This window comes from Mirounga angustirostris, unplaced genomic scaffold (genome assembly GCF_029215605.1).
Source record: "Mirounga angustirostris isolate CCGP_5_RB_7025 unplaced genomic scaffold, mMirAng1.0.hap1 SCAF_13, whole genome shotgun sequence".
Lineage (NCBI taxonomy): Eukaryota > Metazoa > Chordata > Mammalia > Carnivora > Phocidae > Mirounga > Mirounga angustirostris.
In genome coordinates this window covers 46280765-46308470 of record NW_026991721.1, presented here as the reverse complement: position 1 = coordinate 46308470, position 27706 = coordinate 46280765, and the positions used below count along the sequence as shown (strand labels likewise).

At 39.0% G+C, this 27706-nt stretch overlaps 1 protein-coding gene across 2 annotated transcripts in view; it reads right to left on the bottom strand.

Moving 5' to 3' along the window:
• Window positions 1-27706, bottom strand: part of LOC123856523 (disks large homolog 2) — an 812179-nt gene that overhangs the window by 308934 nt on the left and 475539 nt on the right. For both annotated transcript variants that reach the window (XM_064576814.1, XM_064576815.1), the window contains exon 12: window positions 5190-5292. In XM_064576814.1, the coding sequence (XP_064432884.1) occupies window positions 5190-5292 (103 nt within the window). The remainder of the gene's footprint in view (window positions 1-5189; window positions 5293-27706) is intronic.

Genomic DNA, 27706 nt, shown 5'->3' with positions numbered 1-27706 from the left:
CAATGATTTTTTAAGAAAAAAAGATTTATTTATTTACTTGAGAGAGAGAGTGAGAGAGAAGGAATGAGAGAGAGGGGCAGAGGGAGAGAGAATCTCCAGCAGATTCCATGCTGAGCATGGAGCCCAATGCAGGGCTCGATCACATGACCCTGAGATCATGACTTGAGCCGAAACCAAGAGTGGGATGCCCAAGAGATTGAGCCACCTGGGAGCTCCAGTAACTTTTTAAAATTCACCAGTGGTATTAAAGTTGAGTTTCGGAACTTTAAAAAATGTTAGAGATTTAATCATCTTTTCTTTGTGTTATATTACAGAACAATAGCTGTAGATTTTCCTCAATGCAGGAGAAAGAATGTTTATCCACTAGGGTCACATCTTTGTAAGAAAAAAAAAGGCACCACCTAAAAACTGCATCAACACCAAATGCCCAGTCTGAGGACTCATTTACCGTTTTCCCTATCTAATATCAGAACCCCAGGCAATTCATTCAATATTCATTCAGCAAATATTTCTTAAATACTTCCTATTAATTATTTGCCAGCACACTGAAGATATTATATTGCATTTCTAAAACAAATGGAGACCCATTCAATAACTCTTTAATAAAGCATAGTGAAATTCATATTGTGCAAATTCTCTCAGGACATAAAATGAGTGATAAATGGGTTCTTGCCCTCTAGAAGCTTACTTGAGTGGGGAATTGTGCAAATCACATTAAGGGACATACAAACTATCTGAATGTAGGTCTAGAGAGCTCAGAGAAAGAATCAATTAACACCGACTTAGCAGATAGAAGATGATTGCATAATGGAATTGACATCTGCAGGCCCTCAAAATGAGTAGGGATAGAAAGGGAGAAAGGAAGAAAAGGGAATTCCAGGAAGAGAAACCCACATGAGCAAAGGCCCAGAAACACGACTGCTCAGGACCAAGTGTTGAGACGTAGAAAGCAGTCCTGTGTAGCATGGGAGAGTACAAAAGATGATGCTGGTGGGTGATGATGGTGTAGAGTGAAGAGGGAGCATGGAGGTTGGCTGGGACCATATTGTGAAGGGCATGGAGTTTGTGCATAGGTACCTTGGGGTCGTATCCTAGAGAACCATAATTCTGAAAGCATTGGGGAAGATGGCTGGAAAGGAATAGGAAAGGGGTGTAGATGTATATGTATGTGTGGGGGGAGGGCAGGCATTATGGTTCTTTTTTTGAAGTAGTGTTGGAGTAACTTCACTAACTAAATAAAGGTAATTGGAGTTTTTTACAAGAATTAACTTCCCATATCGCTTAAGTAGAATTATTCCTTAATTATCAGATACATGGTCCTCTTAAAAAAATAGAGAAAATAATTTCATTATTTTCTTCCTAATATCAATATAATACATATTAGTTTCCAAGTAAGCATGTGATAGAAAGATTAAAAAAAAAGGTGGTATAAATGAATCACAATCATGCCACCAGAAAAAAAACATTGTTTGCATTTGACTCTTCAAACGTGGCTTTAATTCTACTACCTAGAACTAGACACTGAATAAGATTTAATGATGGATAGAGTAACTTAAACAACTGGGGGCAAGCTCATTTTAAGCAGAAGTAAGTATAACAACTTTGGTCTTACTTTGCACAGTGAAACTTGCCAAGGAAGACATTTATTGTTACATTTGATAATTATAAATTGTTTATAATTATTCCAAAAATGTGCTAAGTCTTATGAAAAACACAGTTGGAAATTGTTTTATATCTTGTAATAAACACTTGTTTAGCACTTATTTTCTGCTTTGAAGCAAAAATGAAAAAAATGCAAGTAGTAAAACTGAATCATCCCTCCAATCTTCAATTATTTTCAAGTGGAAACTCCAGTGCTAAAGAATGGTAAATGTTATTCACTAGTTCAGCAACTCTTTAAGAAATACCAATAATATGTATAACACTCAAAACTGATTTATCAGTGAACAAAATGTAGGTTTTGTGCCTACACACACAGAGTTCAAAATCTTATTTAGTTTAGCAAGATATTTTTTTTCTCTCTGCCTTTCCGAATGGAAATCCCACCCATTTTTAAATGTCTGGCTCCATTTCCCCATTTCCATGAAGTACTCTTGTACTGTTTTGACTCCTGCAGCTTTATCCCTTCTCTGACATTCCATAATTCTCAGATATGGTGTCATCTTTATATAATTTTGGTCCTACGTCATCAGAAAATGATCTCTGTTTAATGTATCTGAAGTCCTTTCTCCTCAGTAAGATTAAAAAAAAATTCCTTAAAGACAAAGACTTGGGATGGGGGTAAGGGCCAAATTTTCTGAATATCTAGTAATACTGAGGAAGGAATCTAATATATTCCTGATAAAAGCATTTGAATGTAACTGAAAAGCTTATTTACTGGAAGCCTGGTTCCTGACCATGCCAAAAGAGAAGTCAATAAAATTTGTCCTAGCATGGACACCTCACAATACTGGTGCAAATGAAGGGGATCTGGTAAATTTCCTAATGGACTGTCATGGCATACTCATTTTTTCACTTGTTATCTTAAAGGTCAATTGTTCATTATTTCCTAAAATTGTCATATAATTTAAATGTCCCTAAATGATCTAAACAACAATCCAATCAGTTTTCCATTTCAAACAATAGTTAAATTAAGGCTCAGTTACACATTAAATTTACAAAGGAGGAAAGAGGATTGCTTGATGTTACATTGCCACATTTCCAACTGATTTAAAGCTGTGACAAATTAGAATACAGATAGACTATTAAAATAGGAAGTTCTGTGAATCCTATCTGTGCTTTGGCATTTTGAAATAAGCTTATTGTTTTTATTTACAAATTTCTTCAGAAGCACTTTGAAAATCTATTTACATGATTTATAAGACATGTTTTGAACAGGCATCTTCACAAAGTACAGCATAGTATCCAAATTAAGTATATTGCTTAAAGGAAACAAAAGCTGTAAGGAAGCTTAAGATGAAGATTTATGTTGATAGAACTATGACATGCTTGTCCTTTATTGTAACCTTTAAAGTTTAAAATCACTCTGTTCAAGGACATTTGAATGGCTATCTTCACTATCAAGGGCTTCTAATTGGTGTACTTGGTGTTGGAGATGAAATTTTTCAGAAATGGGAAAACAGCCTGGGATATTTATGCCATGTGCCAGATTATGGTGAAGGGCATACAGTTTGAGACTGAACGAAAACAGCTATAAAGAAAATGGAAAAATTCCATGGGAAAGTTCTTATTCCATATGAAGTAGAATTTGCTCCTCAAATTATGCTCACCCAAATGTTTTTTATTTTCTGTTTTATAATGGATCCTTCTGGAGCCAATTTACTCCTATTAGAAGACATGTCTACTAATTTTTTTTTTTTTTAAGATTTTTTATTTATTTATTTGACAGAGAGAGAGATAGCGAGAGCAGGAACACAAGCAGGGGGAATGGGAGAGGGAGAAGCAGGCTTCTTGCCGAGCAGGGAGCCCGATGTGGGACTCGATCCCAGGACCCTGGGATCATGACCTGAGCCAAAGGCAGACGCTTAACGACTGAGCCACCCAGGCGCCCGACATGTCTACTAATTTTTAAGAAGTAGAAAGACTTTCAAAACTGGGAAGAACATTTTCTCCTGGTGCTGTCATCATCCATCTTTGACAATCACAAATCCCCTCTTCCCCAGCTCTCTGGCCATATCTGGGTGAGGCCAATAGGAGAAAGCATTTAATACATTTTTTTAAATAACTTAATTGCAAATTCTAATTCTAAAGTCAGGCAAAATAAATGTAACATTCCAAAAGACACATGGCAGAATGTTTTCTTTATTTTCATGGGAAATATGTGGTTGACCACCATTACGGTAAAATCTAAGACATCACAGGCAAGACACAAACTAGTCTTCCAAAGAACAACAGACCAACTGACATTAAAAAAGAATCACAAGAAGCTCTTTATACCCCTACACAAAAAGGCTCTCCCTTAATGTCATCTTATACTTTCATGTTTACCTGTTTAAAAGTCCTGTCTGCTAGCCATGTGGACCAAGGGTAATTAACTACATTTCTTAAAGATAGAAACCACACCCCTTTGCTTTTTTGTAAAAAGTCTTAGCCCACTGTGGGTGCTTAATTGTATTTCATTAACAAAAGGAGTAATCTACATACAAATTTGCTGAAAAATCAACCACACAGTAGGTAACATCCCTGTTGTCTCACTGAACCTCATTCTGATCATAGAAACAGATGTTCAAACAAACCAAAGAGCGGAGTATGGCTAATGCAATTTAGGATACCTCATCAAGTCTCAGTTGGCTAATCTGAATTATGACATCTCACCAAGTTTCAGGGTTTACAGTAGTGTATTACAAACAAGCGATACTGTAGCAGAAAAAGCAAAACAAACAAACAAAACCCCGCCTCAAGGACAACAAAAAAACTGTGTTAGTAAGAGTTAATGTGACAAAGAGAGAATATGGTCTCTGATCATACCACTGATCATGGTCTGTTTCTCTCTCTCCTTGCTTCTGAAGGGATTCAGGAACAACCATCCTCCCCCACTGAATGTGCCACTTTGGCACATGGATTTTGACCTAAAGACAATGGAGACCCTCCAGGCTCAAGAGAAACTTTTGCCCCTCCCATAAACACATAGAAGAATCTCAATTGGGGGTCTTTCCCAGAACAAGGGCTATTAGCAGAGATAAGTTTTATCTGAGTGACCCATCTGTATGGCAGGGCAAATATCTGTGAAATGGACTCCTTTCCTCTGAAGTCCCAGACCCCTGCCCACTTCTTAGCTCAGGATGACATATATACCTTATTTTGCCTGTCTATGTGGATTCCATATACATATGCTAGTAAATTTGATTTTCTCCTGTTACTCTGTCTCGTGTCAATTTGATCCTTAGTCCACCTTAATTCTTTTTATAGTAACCATTGCTGACCAAAGTGTGTACCAGATAAGAACATAAATAATAAAGCTTTTTTTCTAATTCAAATTTCAAACAGGACTTTCTAACTGATGTTTTCCTTGGAAGATTAAGAGTAACAAAGCCTCATGCTCTTTGGACATGGAGCACCCATTTTTCAGGACAGGTAAGTTTTTAAAAAAGCCTTGTTGGTGGAGACTGGTTAATACAGGTGATCAGAAATGTGGGTACATATTCACAAAGAAACAAATTGGAACATTGTAGGTTTGCGTTCTCACTGACCTTCAGGTTGGTATTGTGCTATAATGGTCACCGTCTGTCCAGCCCCCTTCAGTGCAGCGGCAGCCTGTTCATGAGATGCTCCACGGAGGTCAATGCCATTCACCTGGAAGGGGAAGCCAGAGAATTTTGGCAGTTCATAAGGCAGATTATTTTGATAGAAGAAAAATGCTTCTCCAAACTGAGAAGCTAAGATTATGTCACCTGCTTCAAAACCTCTCCCGTCCTACCAAGGCATTTGAGTGTTACTTAGCAAGTTTCAGGCTCATGACAACTTTTAGTTAGCAAAGACATGAAATTTCATCTTGTGGCGTTTATAGCATGTCTGACTGGGTTGAAACTTTGTCTATGCATGTCTACAAGAATTTTAGTGTGTGCATTTAATATGCCTCTGTTTCCTAGATTGCTGGGGTGGTTATGAGCCTTCAAAATTAGAGGAAAAACAGGATAATAAGGAGAGACACATGTAATGTACATAGACGAGTATGTGCTGACAGATTAATATATTCAGATGAGGTTCTGGGTAGACTGTGTGAAATGGAACTGGCTACCTGCCAAATCCCTCTTTTTGGTCATATGCCTGGTCCTGTCATCCCGAGCTTGGTTAGACAGCTCTGAGCCTTGTTCCAAAATAAACTTGACTGCCCCATTTCTCATGTACAATTCCAGAATGAATTCTGACAAAATGAAATAAAGAATGCCTGGAGTTTATGTTGCTGTTGCTAACTCCCATTTTGGGGCCGATGCCAAAAGAGAAACAGAACATCTAAAAAACAAGCACAAAACTCTGCTGAAAGGGAAAAATCATTCTGAAGTCAAATTTAATGAGAAGTAAAAGCTAAAATCTTTCTCAAATCAATTCAGTCTAAGTCAACATAATATAATTACTGAGTGCCTTCCAACATCAGGGCTCTGTTTCTGCCCCAGGAGAGGGACCAGGGGCGAAGAACAAAGGTGAACAAGGCAGGCCCCTAAGCAGCTTTTCTGCTTCGACTGAACACACAGTAAATCCAGTTTTCCAACCTACAGAGAGCTAGTTTTTTGCAGTTGATGCCACAATTTGACTTCCTTTTATTTACAGAGAAGCTGGCTATCATCCATGAAAAGTAATAATAAAAAAACCCTGACCATTTGCATGCAAAATATAAAAATCTTATTTTGCCTCTCATCTCTTTGACAATGACACTGGGTGGTGGATGGTGAGTTGCCTCTGTTTCCCTGTCGGGGCTGAAATATCTGTAATCTTTAATTCTACACCCTAGTCCTCTCATAATAGCTTCATGAAAGTCTCCTTATCCACTTTTATAATTGTCCATGCCTCTTCCCTGCTTTCTATTTTGGTGAGCTCCTCACTGAGAGCTTGGATGACATGGTAACACTGAGAAGTCCAGGGAGCTGGGTGTGACCTGACTGTGCCACTCACCAGCTGAGCTACTGTCCTTTCACCTCCCAAGACTCAATACTCTTCTGCCTCAGAGGGAAGTGATTGTGAGACTCCTTGAGTTTAAAGCCCCTTTGAATATAGAATTCCGGATTTACTTGTTAGGAGACGACAGTCATTTCAGAGACTGTCTAGTTACAGATGAGTCAGAATAGGACTCAGACAGCCGGAAGAGACAGGAAAAGTAAGAAGATGTAGGCTCTTGCCTACAGGAAGCTGAATGAAGGAACTTCGTGAGCCAAATAATCTCTTGTCTTGTCAAACAATTAGGGTTAACTTCTTATTAAAAAATAATATATGATCATGGTAAATGAATTCTAATGTTTCAGAAAGGTATCTGAGGAAAGTAAAAAAATCCCCTCAACCATCTTCCCTCCCAGAGGTAACCAATGTTAGCAGTTTTTTGTGTATACTTTTTAGAAATCTACTATATGCGTATGCATGCACCCAACTTTATCTCTATTTCTGTTTCTTTCTTTACATATATAGTTTATACATATATACATATATCATCACACTTTAAGTGAGTAGGATCATATCATATATATAATTCTATAGCCTGTTTCTGTTTTGCTTTTCATTTAACAATATATCTTGGACAACTTCCATATCAGCTCATACCATTTTACCTTTTTAACAAGAGCCCAGTAATCCACAGTATGGATGGACCAGCATTTTTTTCAAAAGATCCCCACCATTGTAAGTTGTAAGGTGGTGTCCAGATTTTTGCTATGAACACTTATGAAGGTGTTTCTGAAGGGTAAATTCCCCGGAAAGATACTTTCTAAGTCAAAGGGTACAGGCATTATTTGTTTCTTTTAATTTTTTCTTGCATGTTTTTAACATGATTATGTATTCACTTAGCAAACAGAAACTAGTAAAGGAAAAAGCAAAAAAAAAAAAAAAAAAAAAAGGCCAGAATCTCCTTGCTCAAATAATGTATTGATATAAAAAAATAAAACTAATATATGTACATAATGCACATACATAGAATTAAAGCAATACAAAGGCATAAAAATAAAATGGTCCCCCTAACTCTATTATTCTAAGGATAACCATTTTGATAGCTTTTTGTATATACTACCAGTTATTTTTGTTATGAGTAAAAGGAGGTTTATCAAGTTATAATTTTAAAATTTTACACAAGATATTTTACATGTAGTTTTATACCTTTATTTTTTCCACTTACTAATATATCTTAAAGAACTTTCTTCATTCACATATTCCTATACATTGTCCTATTCCTTTTGATAGCTGTGAAGTGTTTTATTATTTATTATTTATTTATTTTACCAGTGCAGAGTTGATGGACCCTTAGGTTGTTTCAGTATTTTGCTACTATAAACAATGCTACAGTAAATACTATGTAACAACAACTTGTTGAATAAAGGGTGTGAGTGTTAAATTTTGATGCTATTGCCAAGCTGTCTCCAAAAATTTATACTCCCACACACAAACTATGACGGACTTTCCTCACAGTCTTGTAGAAATAGCATATACTCCAACATTTAACATTTGCCATTCTGATATGTAGACAATTTTATTTTTAAATTTTGCTTTTCTACAATTATGAAGTTAAGCATCTTTTTATGTTTGCTGGTTATTTGTGTGTCTTTTTGCATAAAATGGCAGTTGCTTATTTCACGTATTTTCTACTTGTATAGTTTGTTCTTTTTTTTAAAAAAAAGATTTATTTATGAGAGAGAGAAGGAGAGACAGAGTGTGTGGGGAAGAGGGGTAGAGGGACAGAGAGACAGAGTCCCAAACTGACTCCTCGCTGAGCGCAAAGCCCAATGTGGGGCTCGATCCCACAACTGTGAGATCATGACCTGAGGAGACTGCTATGAAGTACTAAATACCTTAAAAACTTGTTCATCCAACACTTATACATTAGAACATAGGAGAAAGGACCTGCCCAGAGTCATACCAGAGCTAGCATAGGGTTGGACCAGCCCTGGGCTTCTCTTGTCCAGCCCAGGCTTCTTCCCTCTGTAGCAGATGTACCCCACTATGGGTATGTGTTCATTTTCCACTGGGCCAGTAATAACCAAATCTGGCTGTTATCCTGAACTATACCATACTGCCCAGGTACCTGTTGCTTTTCCTCCAGGTTTTGGCAAACATGCTCTCCTCCAGTCAAGTTTTTCAAGGTCACTTTGACTCTTATTTCCCTCCCTGAGGTTTTGAGATTTTATCAGTAATCTTTGCTCAAATAACATTTTTAGATGCATTTAAAAACAGTTTATATCATTGATATGACATTGTATTTTATTTTTTTAAAAACAACTTTTTAAAAGATGTATTTATTTATTTGAGAGAGTGCATGCGTGGAGGGAGGGGCAGAGGGCAAGGGAGAGAGAGACTCTCAAGCAGAGTCCCTGGTGAGCACAGAGCCTGATGGGGGGCCTAATCCCATAACTCTGAGATCATGACCTGAGCAGAAATCAAGAGTCGAATGCCTAACTGACTGAGGCACCCAGACACCCCAGAGAGGGAGAGAGAGTCTTAAGCAGACTCCATGCTGACCATGGAGCCTGATAATGGGGCTCGGTCCCATGACCCTGAGATCACGACCTGAGCCGAAACCAAGAGTTGGACACTTAACTGACTGTGCCACCCAGGTGCCCCTGATGACATTTTAAAATACCAATTGTGACAGAGCCTCATATATTTATTATTTCTATTTTTTTACTTCAGCTTGAATTTTCTCTTCTTTAAGCATGAACTGGGAAATTGGAGGTCACTATTCTTGAGTTTGATAATTATAACTAGTTAACATTCATTGAGCCTCAAGCATGTTCATATACTTATTATACATATTATATATTAGAGAATTATACTTATAATGTATACTTATTATATTATTATACTTAGATATTTATACATTATCTTGTAATCCTTAGGAGACTAGGATTATTTTTCTGATTTTACGAATAAGAAAATTGAGCTCAGAAGAGAATCACTAACCTGCTCAAGGTTAAACAGTTGGAAGAGGTTCAGGATTTAAACAGTCTAATTAAAACTCCTGAGCTCTTAATTCCAATTCCTACTGCTTTTCCTTTAATATGCTATTCAATTCTGAGTCTATGCTTATAAGATTCCAGTTCTGAAGCTTGCCTCTCAAGCTCCCTGAGACTGACAGAACACAGTTGGGTGTGGCACCCTGGTCAGCTCTACCATGGCCCCAGGCAACCTGGTTTAAACATCATGACCCAGTTTATAATGATTAGATCACACCAGGCTGAAGCAAAAGGCTTTGGGCTGGCGAGAAAAATTCCATCTAGTGCTGTTTATGTATACAACTGTCACTGGATCATAGGAAAAAACTAAATTCTATTTGTTATGACATCCTTTTCACAACGATGTTGGTATCAATAGAAATTTTAGCACTTCTAGTTGATTCAAGTAGTTGTAGGTTTTATTCAGATGCTAATGTGAAGGTGAATAGTGCGCCATGTCCAGAGTCAACACTTTATCTGTATTTTTTTTTTTTTAAAGATTTTATTTATTTGACAGAGAGAGAGACACAGTGAGAGAGGGAACACAAGCAGGGGGAGCGGAAGAGGGAGAAGCAGGCTTCCCGCCGAGCAGGAGCCCGATGCGGGGCTCCATCTCAGGACCCTGGGATCATGACCTGAGCCGAAGGCAGGAGCTTAACGACTGAGCCACCCAGGCGCCCCTATCTGTTTTTAAAAGAGGAATATTATGTTGGCTACTTCAACCACAAGGGCGCCTGGTTTGGGGCTCCAGGAGTTACCTGAGTAAATGACTCTGTTTTCCAGAAATATTTACCTATTTCTTAGTATTATAGAAAGGATGATATCAAGGGCTGCCTGAGTGGCTCAATCAGTTAAGCATCTGCTTTTGGCTTAGGTCATGATCCCAGGGTCCTGGGATGGAGCCAGCACTGGGCTCCCTGCTCAGCAGGGAGCCTGCTTCTCCCTCTGCCCATCCCTTTACCCCTCCCTTTGCCCCTCCCCCTGCTTGTACTTTCTCTCTTTCTCTCAAATAAATAAATAAAATCTTTTTTAAAAAAGGATATCAAAATCAGAGAATTTCAGAAATGGGGAGAGCCCATTTGTATGTATGTATGCCTTTAAGCTGATTCAGCCACATTACATATTCTTATATCCTTGTCTCCCATCATGTTGACCTTTTTATTTCTCTAATTTAGGCATTTCTGCATCTTTGCACATGCTATTTTCCCTATCTAGAACGTAATTTTTCATCCCTTCTTCACCTGGAAAACTTCTCCCAATCAAAGACTCAGTCTGAACGGACTATGGAACATGCTTACTTGTGAACTCCTGAAGGCAGGAACTCATCTTATTGGAACTTGTGTCCCTAGCACAGCACCTGGCAAATAGTAGATAACTAAAGAGGCGAGTGAGTGAATAAGCAAGTGAACGGGTGGAAAATATATTCACATTATGTTATTCCAGGCAAATGGTCATCTAATCTTGATGTGACACTGGATTTACTCTGATGAACTCACTGTCTTTCAGAGAAATCCATTCCACTTGGGGTCAGCTCTCATGATAAAAAAAAAAAAGTTCTTTGTGTTGAATCTAAATCATCTTCCTGGTACTTTCTACCTCTTGGTTCTACCTCCTTCTTCTGAGGGCTCACAGAACATTTCTTCTTTTATATGATTCTCTAACATTTGAAGACAGTTTTCTCATGTCTAGGTTATATGACCTCACTCTCTTCCTCATCTCTCCATATCATTCTTACCAAATGACCACTTGCCTCTAGTGACAGGGAACTCCTTCCTTCCCTAATCTATTCATTCCATTTTGGGATGGCTCTCATGAGTGTTATTTCTAGAATCTTGATATTATTTAATACCTGATCAGAAACTCAGTTGAATGCATGTGAGGTGAAGTATGGCAACAGGGATGCTTACTTACGGCTATTATCCTTGAATGTGTACCCATCTACAGCTAAACACAGAGCTGACATAAATTTGGTTTTTAAAAGCTATCCATTTTAGTTATTTTTTCTTCCAATTTAAGAGAGGAAGTGAACTTGAGTGACATATAGCTATTATCAAGCAATTCACCATTCAGTAGAGGACACTGACAGCTAAACACATAATTAAGCAGCAGGTGGTAAGCACGAAGACAGGAAAAGTTCAGAAACTTCTGGGACAGGGAAGGAGGGGCCCCTACTGAAGGTATGAGGAGGTATGAGAAAGTTTTCTGGAGGAAGTGAGATCAGAAACAAGATATGAATGAGTTATCCAGGTAAGGATGGGTGGGAATGCCCATGGAGTGTGGTGGTAGACGAGGAGCAAGAGCATTCCAAGCAGAGAGGGGAGGGACATGTGAAGGTCTGGAGGTAGGACAGGGCTTGATCATCTGAAGAGAAGAAAGGAGTTGTTGGCAAATGGCAGGGAGGGGAGAAAGGAGAGTGGGAAGGAAGTGAGAGATGACAAGGGAGAAATGGAGGTGATGACGATGATGGTAGTGGTGGTGGTGATAGCTGACATTCACATAGCACTTACTCTGTGGCAGGCAATGTTCTGAGCATTGCCTATTATCAATTCCCTTAACCCTCAGAATAGTTCTATGAAGAACACATAATACTGCCCATTTTACAGAGGAGGAGATTGAGGCACAGTCATTAAATAGATTGCCCAAGGGCCCACTAGCAATAAATGGCAAAACCAGGACTTAAACTCAGGCAATCTGAGTCTCTCTTTGCTTTGCTTGTGCCTCATGATTGTTCTTATCCTTGAAATTGTTAATAAAGCTTGATACTGAGTCAAATTCCTTATCATTCCTAACTATGACATATCAATGCTTTTCATAGATCTGGCAGTGCAGGGAATGACAAGCCATATTAGCGAATTTGGAGTTTATTTTGATGCAGTGGGGAACCATTTCTCAGCTGAGAATTGAAAATATTATGTTACCATCACTCCTATACCCTAGGAGTGCTTATAGCTAGAGAAAATGCGGGAGGCAGGTGCCGCTGCCAGCCCTGTTAAGGGCCTCTGGTGATGAATGGATCCCTTTGGAAATATTTTTCAGAGCACAGCACCACTCCTTGTGGCTGCTTTGGTTTTCAATCCCAGCTCAGGTCATTTGCCTGCTATGAAAACTGTCAAGGGAAGAACACTGGTTTAGAGTTGGAGCATCAGGATTCAAATCTTGGTCCTGCCATTTCTGAACTCCAGGACCTTGGGTAAGTTACCTAATCCCCTTGAGCTTCAGTTTCTCCATATGCAACAAAGACATTAATGCTTATTTTGCCAGCTTGTTGTCAGGATGATTAGAAATAACATAAATAAAGTACTTAATATAACACTTTACACACTGAGTAGGTCATCAGTGGTTGCTATTCCTATTAGAGCGTACCTATTATATATGAACCAGGATTTTAAAATGGCTTTTGTTGGCAATAATAAAATCAAAGAATAGATTTAGTATAAGATTGTCTTGGAATAAGAGTGGTTAAAAACTACAAATTTAACTGAATAATCATGAAAAAATGCAAAGGGGTGACCCGGTGGGAAAGGGAGAGATAATTGGCACCAGATTTCAATTAAAACTAGTCTGTGCAGAACACAGGGGACTGTTTCAAGCAAATTATTTCATAGTTGGGGGTCTAGTTGGTATGTGGCAGGGGCAGCAGGGAAGAAACTGGGGCAGAATCCAAACTATTTCTACTTTATTCAGAGAGACTAGGGATAATAAGATGAGCAGATATTACCAGTGAATTAAATGAATGTAGAAGGCTCCAACTTTTCTCAAGAGGAAAGAAATCTATTTTCATTTTCCTAAAGTGATGTGATGTAGTGAGGTGGAAATTTGCATTCAGTTGCTAACTTTTCCACTAACTTACTCAGGCCAGCCACTGAGCTGCTGTGGGAAGTGGAATGTTCTAGGCCCCACTGTCTCTAGGGTCCCCTGTAATTCAAAACTTGATGATTTCCATGGCTTAAAAATAACATCTCAAAAGCATTTTACAGTCAGTAGTAAATTGTTTTCCCACCTCATATTTCTTACCGAATAAGGTGGGACATAAACAAACAAATATAATAAAAGCTTCCCATGTATTAACTGATCCTTATCACATACTTATGAGGGAATCAAGGAAACTATAAATAACCCATTTAATCTTGAATTGTGAGCAGGCTGGAATGGCTCACATGGAGCATGGAGAGAGAGAAAAAACATCGTGCCAACAGAAGTGGACCTTGAATGCCAGGTTAAAAAGTTTTGTCAGTAAGTGCTAGTGGTGGGGGTGGTTATAGAGGCATTTAACACAGTTTGACTCATGTTTGGGCTAGGATAATTGCGGCAAGAGTGAAAAGTTGGGGTTGAAGAACTAAGCAATGAAAAATAGGATAACCAGATGGGAGACTGTTGTAATATTATGAGTGGTTGATGATGAAAGCCTAAATTGGAAAACTGAGAATGAAACTGTGGGAAATGGGACATAGACTTGAGCGAGGACACAGAGAGAGGTTCTAGATAGCTATTCTCAAATACTTCTGGGGACTAAATAGAGTTTAAATAATATTTATAATAATGTTGAGTACTGTGGAAATGGGAGCTGAGAAAGTAATCAGGGAAGTATTGATACCATTAGAATGGGAACACAGAGTAGAAAGTGGGTTTAGACAAGAGGATAATGCATTTTGTTTTGGACATGTTGAGTTTGCTGCGTCTCTTGGAGCTTAGGGAAAGCTTAGAGAAAGAGTTAATGTTAATAATCAATTTAGTCTTGGGATTCCTAAGGTCAGTACCCTGATCTTACTAGCCGCAGATGTAGAAGAGGCTTGCTGTACAAAGCTTAGATTAGTTCACAACACTGCCTGTTACATAATAAGGACATGTAATTATTAGCTATTATTGACCCCTACCCTGACATATACAAAGAGGATGACCTGGGCTAGTATAAAATTATCTCAATAAAGACTCAGCAGGGCAAGAAGTACCAGGGTTAAAGGTACTGAAAGAGAGCATGGCACTCTGGAAAGCATGGTCCTAGGAGTGAGGACTCCCGAGTTTCAGTCCCATTCTGCTGTTAGCTCATTTCACTTTGGGAAGTTTGTTTCCCTCTCTGGGGCTCAGTTTCTTCATCTAGAAAGAAAGCGTTATATTAAATCACTGAGGCCCCCCTCCAGTACTTCATAAACAAATATATTCCATGCCCAATATGTTTTTTGTTGACAACGTGAGAAAAACAAGCAGTTCATTTAGTGATAACTTTCCAAACACCCTCCAGCACGTCTCAGAATGAATGAACTATAAATTGTGTTTGAAGTGGAAATTTCTAATTAAGTTCCTTTCTCCTCCTGGAGGCTGTTGTCCTTGGTGCAGAGTGATAACATTTCTGACAGTAGCTGCATGAGAGCTCAAGACCAGAATCCACCTAGAGCAGAGGCAAAATGAAAAACTGATATTGGATATTTACATGGCTTGGCAGTTAAAATTAACATCCCTTTTAAATTTGGCTTGCTGATGCAAAAATAAACACATATTTAAAAAAAAAAAACAAAACATTTTGGATTACTAGGGCATTTATAGAGGACTGATCATTTTGAAGTCTTTAACTGAAAATAATCCAAATATTTTTATATATATATAATTTTATTATATATTTATATATTATGTTTATATATAATTTTATTATATACTTATATATTTATATACAGAATTTATATAATATTTATATATTTATATTATATAATCATATATAGTATATAATTTTCCAAACCCAATTTAGTATAGGCTAAGACACAGTAAATAACTTAGGATTCATGTGTTTTGAGTAACAAGAATATATTGCAAGAATATGTAAGCAAAAATAGTTGAAGCCTTATAACATATTATACAAATAGAAGATGATACTAGTATCTCTAGCTCTGATTCTTCTCTTAACTCTAGACTTGCAAATCTATGTGCTTACTTGACATCTCCAGCTAAATGTCTAAGATTTTTCAAACTTATCATGCTTAAAAGCAAACTCTCAATTTTCTCCTGAACTCGTGTCTGGGCAATTTTGCCATTTCCAGCAAATGAGTAATATGACCATCTACCATTCAAACCACTCAACCAAGAACCTACCTTCCAACCTTAATTCTCTTTCCTTCTCACTTCCCTGTGCAATCCGTCAGCATGTCTGTTTACTCTAGCTCCAAGCTATATTGCAAGTCTACTTTTTTCCAAATTCCCCCATCGTCCTTGGCAAAGCCACTGCTTCTCCCAGGGATACTGCACTAGCCCCCTGACTGGGCTCCCTGCTTTCAGGCTGGCCCCCCCCACCCCCTTATCCTTTTCGACCCAACAGCCATTGGGATCTTTTCAAAATGTATATATATCAGACCGTACCTCCTTCCTGCTAATTTTTTTTTTTTTACATTGGCTTCTTGTACCTTGCCTTGACCTTGACCCATCCTTCTGATGCCATCTCGTTCTATTCTCTGCCTCCCTCACTATTTCACAGGCACAAGGGCCTTAGATCTGCTTCACCTAAATCCAATTTCCTTCCAGCCTTGGGTCCTTGTACTAGCTGTTTTTCTGATAGTAGTGCTCTTCCTTAGCAATTCTCACATTTGATCCCTTATTTTTAAAAGTCTCAGCTTATAGGCTAATTCCTCAGAAAGCTCTTTGCTGACAACCCTTTTTAAAGTAGCCTGGTAGCCTATCGTTAACATCCTTTTTCAATTTCTTCTGGAATTTAGGTCTACCTGATATTGCATTATTATCCCACCCACCCCAAGAAAAGCTTCCTGTGAATAGGACTTTGTCTCTTTTGCCTCCATACTTCTAAGGCCTGCAATGCTATGTAGATACTTTATAATACTCCTTGAATTAATGATTATAACTATTAGATCACTTTGTTTTATTTAAATCATTAAAATCTGACTACCATTTATTGCATACTTATTATGAGCCAGGTACTGATCAGAGTCCCTTTCAGAAGGAATTTGTCCTCTAGGGGGAGAATGGTTAATTAAACTGGACTCACTGGATCAGAATCTTTGAGGGTCAGATCCAAGAATCTTTATTTTTGAAAAGCCCTCTAATGACAGATGCTCAGTCAGATGTGGGCCCCTCTTGTGGAGATGTAGCTCTTTGTCCTCCTATGCACTCTTGCTGGTCCTTCATTCATACATACTTAATTTTAGTCTCAAGTTGTACTTTGACTTTGATGCTTTACAAACCCTCTGGCCCTTTAGGACTCTTATCACCAATGAGGACTTAGGTGATAGCAGAATGGCTCTGGAAACTCCTTTAAGATATACTTCCGGGAGGGAACACATGAACATGAAAACAGTGACCCATACAAGCCACGTCAGACCCATTCTCTTCATTCCAGGCTTTTGTCTACCATACTGCACTTTGTCGATATGCGTGTTTCTCAGAGCCACATAAAGCTGTAGGGTATCATGGCAGAAATATCCTTGAAGCTCCCAACCCATGTCTCAATGACATGAAAACATGGAATCACTTACTTGCATATCACCCAAGCCCCAAAACTGCTCAGGCAAAAGGTGAAACTCTGGTGTGTGAGGCTAAACTCCTGCCCCTGAGATCTGCTTTGTATCTTACCCTCTAAGCCCTCTATTCTGGGATGGGATGTGTGTGCTTCCAGGCCAGTGGATTCCCTTAGGTTAGTGTCAGATTTGAAGCTGAGGCCTTTCCTTGATGGATGGTGGTAATAAAAGCAACCTTCTGGGTTTGCTCAGCATGTTCTCCCTTTTGAAATCAGTGGACTGACCGCAAATGCTCAGTTATTTTTTTTTTTAAACTTAGTTTTCTGTGGTTTCTGGATTTCTGATATTCAACTATCGCTATATTTAATCTACTGTTAAAAACACCATCGATAGGGAATTGATTAAATAAATTATTGTGGAATATGATGTAGCCATTAAAAGCAATGGCATACGTGCCTAATATTCTCATACCAACAAATAGCTGTGATATATTGCTAAATTAAAGAACAAGTTAAAAACTGTATATATAGATAACCCTGCTTATTAAAAGAGAAAGAAAGAAGAAAGAAAGAAAGAAAGAAAGAAAGAAAGAAAGAAAGAAAGAAAGAAAGGAAAGAGAAAAAAGGATATATGATCTTACAGAAAATGCCTGAAAGGCTACACAATCAAATGCTAAGAGAAGTTGCGGAGGGCTGTGGTCTTGAGGCTGTGGTAGTTGGGGGTAAAGCTGAAGAGGAGAGAAGGGGTTACATTTCATTTTATAGCCTTTAGTAGTACCTGAATAATTCTTAAGTGAACATTCATTGTCATACAACAATTTTAAAAGTTATATAAGAAAAGTTTTAACAATTGCATTTGAGGTTTGTGTTACTTTGACAGTAAAAAAACAAAAAGGGCTGCCAAGGCACATGAAAAACACAGGGATGTTTATAGAAAAAGTGAAAGAGTTGTAATCAAATATTCAGATATTACATAAAGTCACTGGACAGACTGTTCCTGAGCGTCTTCTTTGTGGTAGTCATGGTACTAATGTTGGAAACGTGCTGGTGAAGAAGGCAATGGCTCTGCCCTCGGTGGCTTGGAATCGAACAGCAGTTCTCCACTGGGTATAGAAATGTGGAGGGTGGGTCTTCTTTGTTCTTAAATGTCAGAGTCTGGGGGGAGCTTTGGCATTAACTGTGCAAGGCCCTGGAATGTTAAATGTTCTGCAAAGTGTGGTATGGGCATACACAGTGAAAAACGGTCCTTCCGAAAATGCAGTAGCACCTGCAGTAAGAAATACTGGATCACATAAATATGCTCATTCCAAATGCACCTTAATGAGATTATAGTGTAGGTGAAAGAGGTTCTTGGTTCCTTCCCCCCACCCCCACCGGCATGGATGACCTTAATCATAAGCATTAAAATCAATTTTAAAGGAAGAAAAAAAAACCTGTCATACCTGTCAAATAGCCCATTTCTAAAGCACTTGAAAGGCTTCAGTAGGAATAAGGTGCTAATGGAATTATCTTGGTCAAAAACCATTAATGCAAAACTCAAACTCTGGCTGCTGCATGCAGGACCCATCTGATATTTGTTTCACTACCGCTCCTCAGGATAATGACATTCTTTTGTGTTTGGGCTTGTGTGTATCTTGGCATCTGTTGTCCATAATTACATTGTAGCATTTCTATGACTTATTCCTTACCTAAAAATAAGGTTATCATCTCACTGCCTAAAAGCTCTCAGGAAATAGGTTTTCTGAATTCAGGCAAACAGTGTCAAGGACTCCTGAATCCTCTTTCCAACTGTTTCAGTATCAGTTGAAGGGGAGGAGATCTGAACAGACATGAATGCTGAAAATCGAATTGTACTTACCACTATTGCTGAGAAATGATATTTATTCATCTACTGTCCCTTCAAAATATCTTTTACTTTTCTTTTTTTTTCTAATATACTACCCTAGCCCTAAGTCTCGATCTAGACTATTGCAATAGACTCCCTTCCTACTACTTATTTTGAAAAATTGCAAATTACAGAAAAAAATTGAAGAACTGTACATAAAAATCCAGACATTTTCATCAACATCCAACAGTTGTTAATATTTTGGAACATTTATTCTCTCTCTCTCTGGCCTCCTTTTTCTGCCTCTCTCTCTCTCTCAGAAGAGACATACACATAAACACACACACTTGTTCTTTCGGAACCCTCTGAAATATGTGACAGACATCATGCCCCTTCCAAACCTAATATACCAGCAAGGCATCTCCTCAGCATAAACATATTTTCTATGTACCCACAGTATCATTATTAAACAAAGAAGGTAACAGCAATTCTATGCCATCCAATATACTAAATCTATTCAAATTTTCTTAGTTGCCCTCAAAATGTCTTCTATAGATTTTTTTTTTCTTCAATCCAGGATTGAATCAAGGTTTACTCATTGTGTTTGGTTGTTGTGTCTCTAGTCACTATTAACCTAAAAAACTACCTTCTTGAGGGGGCGGAGCAAGATGGCGGAGGAGTAGGAGACCTGGATTTCATCTGGTCTCAGAAATTCAGCTGGATAGGGAAAAAACCATTCTGAACACCTACAAACTCAATAGGAGATCAAAGAGAAGAATAGCAACAACTCTGTGAACAGAAAAGCGACCACGTTCTGGAAGGTAGGACGTGGGGAGAAGTGAATCAGAGGTGATATTCGGGAGTATAGATGGTGGGGGAGGGGCCTCTGTTGGTGTTTTCTGGCAAGTGATAGAGCTGCGGAGCACAAAATCGGAACTTTTAGAAGTCTGCTCCGCTAAGGGACATCACTCCGGTGGCTAAGCGGGGGGTGGAACCCTTGCGGGACAGTGTGGTCTCAGGACCCTCAGAGTCACACAAAGACCGGGGGTGCCTGAGTGCGGCAGAGCTCCCAGGTATCGGAGCGGGGAAGCCAGCTGCAGAGACGGAGCCGAGGCGCGGGCTCTCAGCTTGGGGTTGTCATAAACCATGATCCGGGACACAGTCGGGCCACTGCCTTTCCAGCAGGGACCCAACAAGCGGCAGATGCGGGGAGACTCCCCTTCCTCCCCGGGGAGGAGCCGCGCGGGAGTGCACTGCAGGGATCTGCTGGGTTTGGAGACTCCACACGGGGTCGGGTGCCAGAGATAGAAACGCTCGGTCAGAGGCCGGGTGAGCACGGAGTGCGGCCGGAGACCCGGGAGACGGGAGTGACTGACTGCTTTTCTCTGGGGGTGCACTGAGGAGCAGGGCCCCGAGTTCTCGCCTCCTCCGGGGCAGAGATTGGGAAGCCACCATTTTCACTCTCGTCCTCCAAAGATGTACGGAAAGCTTGCAGGGAACAAAAGCTCCCGAGAGCAAACCCGAGCAGATTAGGTAGCCCAGACCAGGCAAGGGCGGGGCAATTCTGCCTCCGGCAAAGACATTTCAGAACTACGGCAAAGGCCCCTCCCCCAGAAGATCAGTGAGAACAGCCAGCCAAGACCAAGTTTACCAATCAAGGAGAATGGCAGAACTCCAGCGCTAGGCGAACACTGCACATAGAATCCATGACTTTTTTACCATGATTCTGTAGTCTTTCAAAGTTAATTTTATTTTTAACTGGTTTTTTTTTGAATTTTTTTTTCCCTTTTTCAACCAACATCTTATCAATCCCTTTTTTAAAAAACATTTTTATTTTTCATTTTTAGAGTCATATTCTATCCCTTCATAGCAGTTACCCATATTTTTGGCATATATATATAAGTTGTTCTCTCTTTAAAATTTTGAGATAGTTTCTTCTAACAGATCAAAATATACCCTAAATCTCTAGTGTATGGTTTTTTCCTACTCCCCTGCCTGATCACAGTCTTTCTTTTTTTTCCTTTTTTTTTAAATCCTCTTCTTTCTTTTTTCAAACTTCTTATCAATTCCTTTTATAAAATTTTTTATAATTTTCATCTTTATAGTCATATTCCATCCCTTCATCATATCAGCCCTTATTTTTGTACATATATAAATTGTTCTTTCTTTAAAATTTTGGGAGGCACTTTCTTCTAACAGACCAAAATACACCCAAAATCTAGTGTGTGGCACTGATCTATATACCAGCCTGATTATATTTGATCATAATCTTTTTTTGTTTTGTTTTGTTCTGTTTTTGTTTTTATCTTTATCTTTATCTTTTTTTTCATTTTCTTTTTTCTCTCTTTCCCTTTCTTTTCCCCCTGCTTCAGGTCTTCTCTGATTTCTTTAGAGTATATTTTCTGGGGACATTGTTATCCTGTTAGCATTTTGTTCTCTCATTCATCTATTCTCCTCTGGACAAAATGACAAGACGGAAAAAATCACCTCAACAAAAAGAACAAGAGGTAGTACCGACTGCCAGGGACCTACTCAATATGGACATTAGTACGATGTCGGATCTAGAGTTCAGAATCATCACTTTAAAGATACTAGCTGGGCTTGAAAAAAGCATGGAAGTTATTAGAGAAACCCTTTCTGGAGAAGTAAAAGAACTAAAATCTAACCAAGTAGAAATCAAAAAGGCTATTAATGAGGTGCAATCAAATATGGGGGCGCTAACTGCTAGAATAAATGAGGCAGAAGAGAGAATCAGTGATATAGAAGACCAAATGATGGAAAATAAAGAAGCTGAGAAAAAGAGAGATAAACAACTACTGAATCAAAAGGGCAGAATTTGAGAGATAAGTGATACCATAAAATGAAACAACATTAGAATAATTGGGATCCCAGAAGAAGAAGAAAGAGAGAGAGAGGCAGAGGTATACTGGAGCAAATTATAGCAGAGAACTTCCCTAATTTGGGGATGGAAACAGGCATCAAAAGCCAGGAAGCACAGAGAACCCCTCTCAAAATCAATAAAAATAGGTCAACACCCCGACATCTAATAGTAAAACTTACGAGTCTCAGAGACAAAGAGAAAATCCTGAAAGCAGCTTGGGAGAAGAGGTCTGTAACCTACAATGGTAGAAACATTAGATTGGCAACAGACCTATCCACAGACACCTGGCAGGCCAGAAAGGACTGGCAGGATATATAGAGAGCACTAAGCAAGAAAAATATGCAGCCAAGAATACTCTATCCAGCTAGGCTGTCACTGAAAATAGAAGGAGAGATAAAAACCTTCCAGAACAAACAAAAACTAAAGGAATTTGCAAACACGAAACCAGCCCTATAAGAAATCTTGAAAGGGGGGTCCTCTAAGCAAAGAGAGAGCCTAAAGGCAGCATAGACCAGAAAGGAACACAGACAATATACGGTAATAGTCACCTTACAGGCAATACAATGGCACTAAATTGATATCTTTCAATAGTTACCCTGAGTGTAAATGGGCTAAATGCCCCAATCAAAAGACACAGGCTATCAGACTGGATTAAAAAACAAGATCCATCGACATGCTGTCTGCAAGAGACTCATTTTAGACCCGAAGACACCCCCAGATTGAAAGTGAGGGGGTGGAAAACCATTTACCATGCTAATGGACACCAGAAGAAAGCTGGGGTGGCAATCCTTATATCAGACAAATTAGATTTTAAACCAAAGACTATAATAAGAGATGAGGAAGGACCCTATATCCTACTTAAATGGTCTATCCAACAAGAAGATCTAACAATTGTGAATATCTATGCCCCTAACATGGGAGCACCAATTATATAAGGCAATTAATAACAAAAGCAAAGAAACACATCGACAGCAATACAGTAATAGTGGGGGACTTTAACAGCCCCCTCACTGAAATGGACAGATTATCTAACCAAAGATCAACAAGGAAATAAAGACTTTAAATGACACACTGGACCAAATGGACTTTACAGACATATTCAGAACATTCCATCCCAAAGCAACGGAATACACATTCTTCTCTAGTGCCAATGGAACATTCTCCAGAATCAATCACATCCTAGGTAATAAATCAGGTCTCAACCAGTACCAAAAGATTGGGATCATTCCCTGCCTATTTTCAGACCACAATGCTTTGAAACTAGAGCTCAATCACAAGAGGAAAGTCGGAAAGAACTCAAATACATGGAGGCTAAAAAGCATCCTACTAAAGAATGAATGGGTCAACCAGGAAATTAAAGAAGAATTTAAAAAATTCATGGAAACCAATGAAAATGAAAACACAACTGTTCAAAATCTTTGGGATGCAGCAAAGGCAGTCCTAAGAGGAAAATATATAGCAATACAAGCCTTTCTCAAGAAACAAGAAAGGTCTCAAATACACAACCTAACCCTACACCTAAAGGAGCTGGAGAAAGAACAGCAAATAAAGCCAAAACCCAGCAGGAGAAGAGAAATAATAAAGATCAGAGCAGAAATCAATGAAATAGAAACCAAAAGAACAGTAGAACAGATTAACGAAATTAGGAGCTGGTTCTTTGAAAGAATTAACAAGATTGATAAACCCCTGGCCAGACTTATTCAAAAGAAAAGAGAAAAGACCCAAATAAACAAAATCATGAATGAAAGAGGAGAGATCACAACCAACACCAAAGAAATACAAACAATTATAAGAACATATTTTGAGCAAACCAAGACAGGAAATTAGATAACCTGGAAGAGATGGATGCATTCCTAGAGATGTATCAACTACCAAAACTGAACCAGGAAGAAATAGAAAACCTGAACAGACCTATAACCATTAAGGAAATTGAAGCAGTCATCAAAAATCTCCCAACAAACAAGAGCCCCGGGCCAGATGGCTTCCCAGGGGAATGCTACCAAACATTTAAAGAAGAATTAATACCTATTCTTCTGAAACTGTCCCAAAAAGTAGAAATGGAAGGAAAACTTCCAAACTCATTTTATGAGGCCACCATTACCTTGATCCCCAAACCAGACAAAGACCCCACCCAAAAGGAGAATTACAGACCAATATCCTTGATGAACATGGATGCAAAAATTCTCACCCAAATACTAGCCAATAGGATCCAACAGTCCTCTAAAAGGATTATTCAAAACAACCAAGTGGGAATTTATCCCTGGGCTGCAAGGTTGGTTCAACATCCGCAAATCAATCAATGTGATACGATACATTAACAAAAGAAAGAACAAGAATCATATGATCCTCTCAATAGATGCAGAAAAAGCATTTGACAAAGTACAGCATCCTTTCTTGATCAAAACTCTTCACAGTATAGGCATAGAGGGTACATACCTCAATATCATAAAAGCCATCTATGAAAAACCTACAATGAATATCATTCTCAATGGGGAAAAACTGAGAGCTTTCCCCCTAAGGTCAGGAACGCGGCAGGGATGTCCACTATCACCACTGCTATTCAACATAGTATTGGAAGTCCTAGCCACAGCAATCAGACAACAAAAAGAATTAAAAGGCATCCAAATTGGCAAAGAAGAAGTCAAACTCTCACTGTTTGCAGATGATATGATACTTTATGTGGAAAACCCAAAAGACTCCACCCCAAAACTGCTAGAACTCATACAGGAATTCAGTAAAGTGGCAGGATATAAAATCAATGCACAGAAGTCAGTGGCATTCCTATACACCAACAACAAGACAGAAGAAAGAGAAATTAAGGAGTCAACCCCATTTACAATTGCACCCAAAACCTTAAGATACCTAGGAATAAATCTAACCAAAGAGGCGAAGAATCTGTACTCAGAAAACTATAAAATACTCATGAAAGAAATTGAGGAAGACACAAAGAAATGGAAAAACGTTCCATGCTCATGGATTGGAAGAACAAATATTGTGAAGATGTCAATGCTACCTAAAGCAATCTACACATTCAATGCAATCCCCATCAAAATACCATCCACTTTTTTCAAAGAAATGGAACAAATAATCCTAAAATTTGTATGGAACCAGAAAAGACCCCACATAGCCAGAGGAATGTTGAAAAAGAAAAGCAAAGCCGGCAGCATCACAATTCCAGACTTGAGCTCTATTATAAAGCTGTCATCATCAAGACAGCATGGTACTGGCACAAAAACAGACACATAGATCAATGGAACAGAATAGAGAGCCCAGAAATGGACCCTCAACTCTATGGTCAACTCATCTTTAACAAAGCAGGAAAGAATGTCCAGTGGAAAAAAGACAGTCTCTTCAACAAATGGTGTTGGGAAAATCGGACAGCCACATGCAGAAGAATGAAACTGGACCATTTCCTTACACCACACACAAAAATAGACTCCAAATGGTTGAAAGACCTCAATGTGAGACAGGAGTCCATCAAAATCCTAAAGGAGAACACAGGCAGCAACCTCTTCGACCTCAGCTACAGCAACTTCTTCCTAGAAACATCACCAAAGGCAAGGGAAGCAAGGGCAAAAATGAACTATTGGGACCTCATCAAGATAAAAAGCTTTTGCACAGCAAAAGAAACAGTCAACAAAACCAAAAGACAACCGACAGAATGGGAGAAGATATTTGCAAATGACATATCAGATAAAGGGCTACTATCCAAAATCTCTAAAGAACTCATCAAACTCAACAGCCAAAGAACAAATAATCCAATCAAGAAATGGGCAGAAGACATGAACAGACATTTTTCCAAAGAAGACATCCAAATGGCCAACAGACACATGAAAAAGTGCTCAACATCGCTCGGCATCAGGGAAATCCAAATCAAAACCTCAATGAGATACCACTTCACACCAGTCAGAATGGCTAAAATGAACAAGTCACGAAATGACAGATGTTGGCGGGGATGCGGAGAAAGGGGAACCCTCCTACACTGTTGGTGGGAATGCAAGCTGGTGCAGCCACTCTGGAAAACAGTATGGAGGTTCCTCAAAAAGTTGAAAATAGAGCTACCATATGATCCAGCAATTGCACTACTAGGTATTTACCCCAAAGATACAAATGTAGGGACCCGAAGGGGTATGTGCACCCCGATATTTATAGCAGCAATGTCTACAATAGCCAAATTGTGGAAAGAGCCAAGATGTCCATTGACAGATGAATGGTTAAAGAAGATGTGGTATATATATATACAATGGAATGTTATGCAGCCATCAAAAGGAATGAGATCTTGCCATTTGCAATGACGTGGATGGAACTGGAGGGTGTTATGCTGAGCGAAATAAGTCAAACAGAGAAAGACATATATCATATGATCTCACTGATATGAGGAATTCTTAATCTCAGGAAACAAACTGAGGGTTGCTGGAGTGGGGGGTGGGGTGGGAGGAATGGGGTGACTGGGTGATAGACACTGGGGAGGGTATGTGCTCTGGTAAGCACTGTGATTTGTGCAAGACTGTTGAATTACAGATCTGTACCTCTGAAACAAATAATGCAATATATGTTAAGAAAAAAAAAAAAGAAGAAGATAGCAGGAGGGGAAGAATGAAGGGGGGGAAATCGGAGGGGTAGACAAACCATGAGAGACGATGGATTCTGAAAAACAAACTGAGGGTTCTAGAGCGGAGAGGTGGGAGGATGGGTTAGCCTGGTAATGGGTATTAAAGAGGGCACGTTCTGCATGGAACACTGGGTGTTATGCACAAACAATGAATCATGGAACACTACATCTAAAACTAATGATGTAATGTATGGTGATTAACATAACAATAAAAAACTACCTTCTTTTTTCTTTTATGACATTGAGTTTCTTTGCTTTTCTTCCTTCCTTCCTTCCTTCCTTCCTTCCTTCCTTCCTTCCTTTCTTTCTTTCTTTCTTTCTCTCTCTCTCTCTCTCTCTCTCTCTCTCTCTCAAGAATTCAAGCTAAATACAGAGTGCTCTACATTCTGGTTTTGTCTAATTGTTTCTCCCTTATCAGAATCAGGTCAGACATTTTTAGCAAAATCTAGTCAGTAACATTGTGTACTTCTTACTGTATCACATTAGGAAGACTATAAATGTGAGGTTGTCTCACTATTGGTGATACTAAGTTTGGTCACTTGGTTAAAGACCACCAAATCTCTCCATTCTAAAGGCACCTTCAGAATGACACCTTTGTAAATAACAGATCTGTGGGGTATTTTTTGAGATCATGTGACTGTCCTTTTTTCCAATAAAATTTCATCTCAATATTTTTTAGTATCTCTTGACTATGCTTGCCTAAAACAATTATTTTGCTTAGGGCTGGAAATTGGCGATTTTTTACTTCTCTATTTTTTTTTAAAATTTTATTTATTTATTATTTGAGGGGAGAGAAAGAGAGAGAGCGTGAGCATGAGCAGGAGGAAGCAGAGGGAGAAGCAGACTCCCTGCTGGGCTGGGAGCCCGATGCAGGGCTTGATCCCAGGACCCTGAGATCATGACCTGAGCTGAAGGCAGATGCTCAACCGACTGAGCCACCCAGATGCCCCTACTTCTCTATTTCTGCTAGAATCATTAGCTTGTATTCTTCTGTGCAAAAGAACTTTCCATTTATTCTCTCTCTCTCAGTATCATTATGGACTCATGTTTTTGTTTTTATTTATCAAGATACAATCCGTTACTGTGCAGTAGACTTTTTTATTTTTTTTTTAAGATTTATTCACCTTATTTTAGAGAGTGGGGAGGGGCAGAAGGAGAAGGAGAGAGAGTCCCAAGCAGACTCCAGGCTGAGCACAGAGCCCAACGTGGGGCTTGATCTCATGAACCCACCACGACCTGAGCCTAACAAGAGTCAGACGCCCAACTGACTGGGCCCCCCAGGCGCTGCTGTGCAGTAGACCTCTAATTG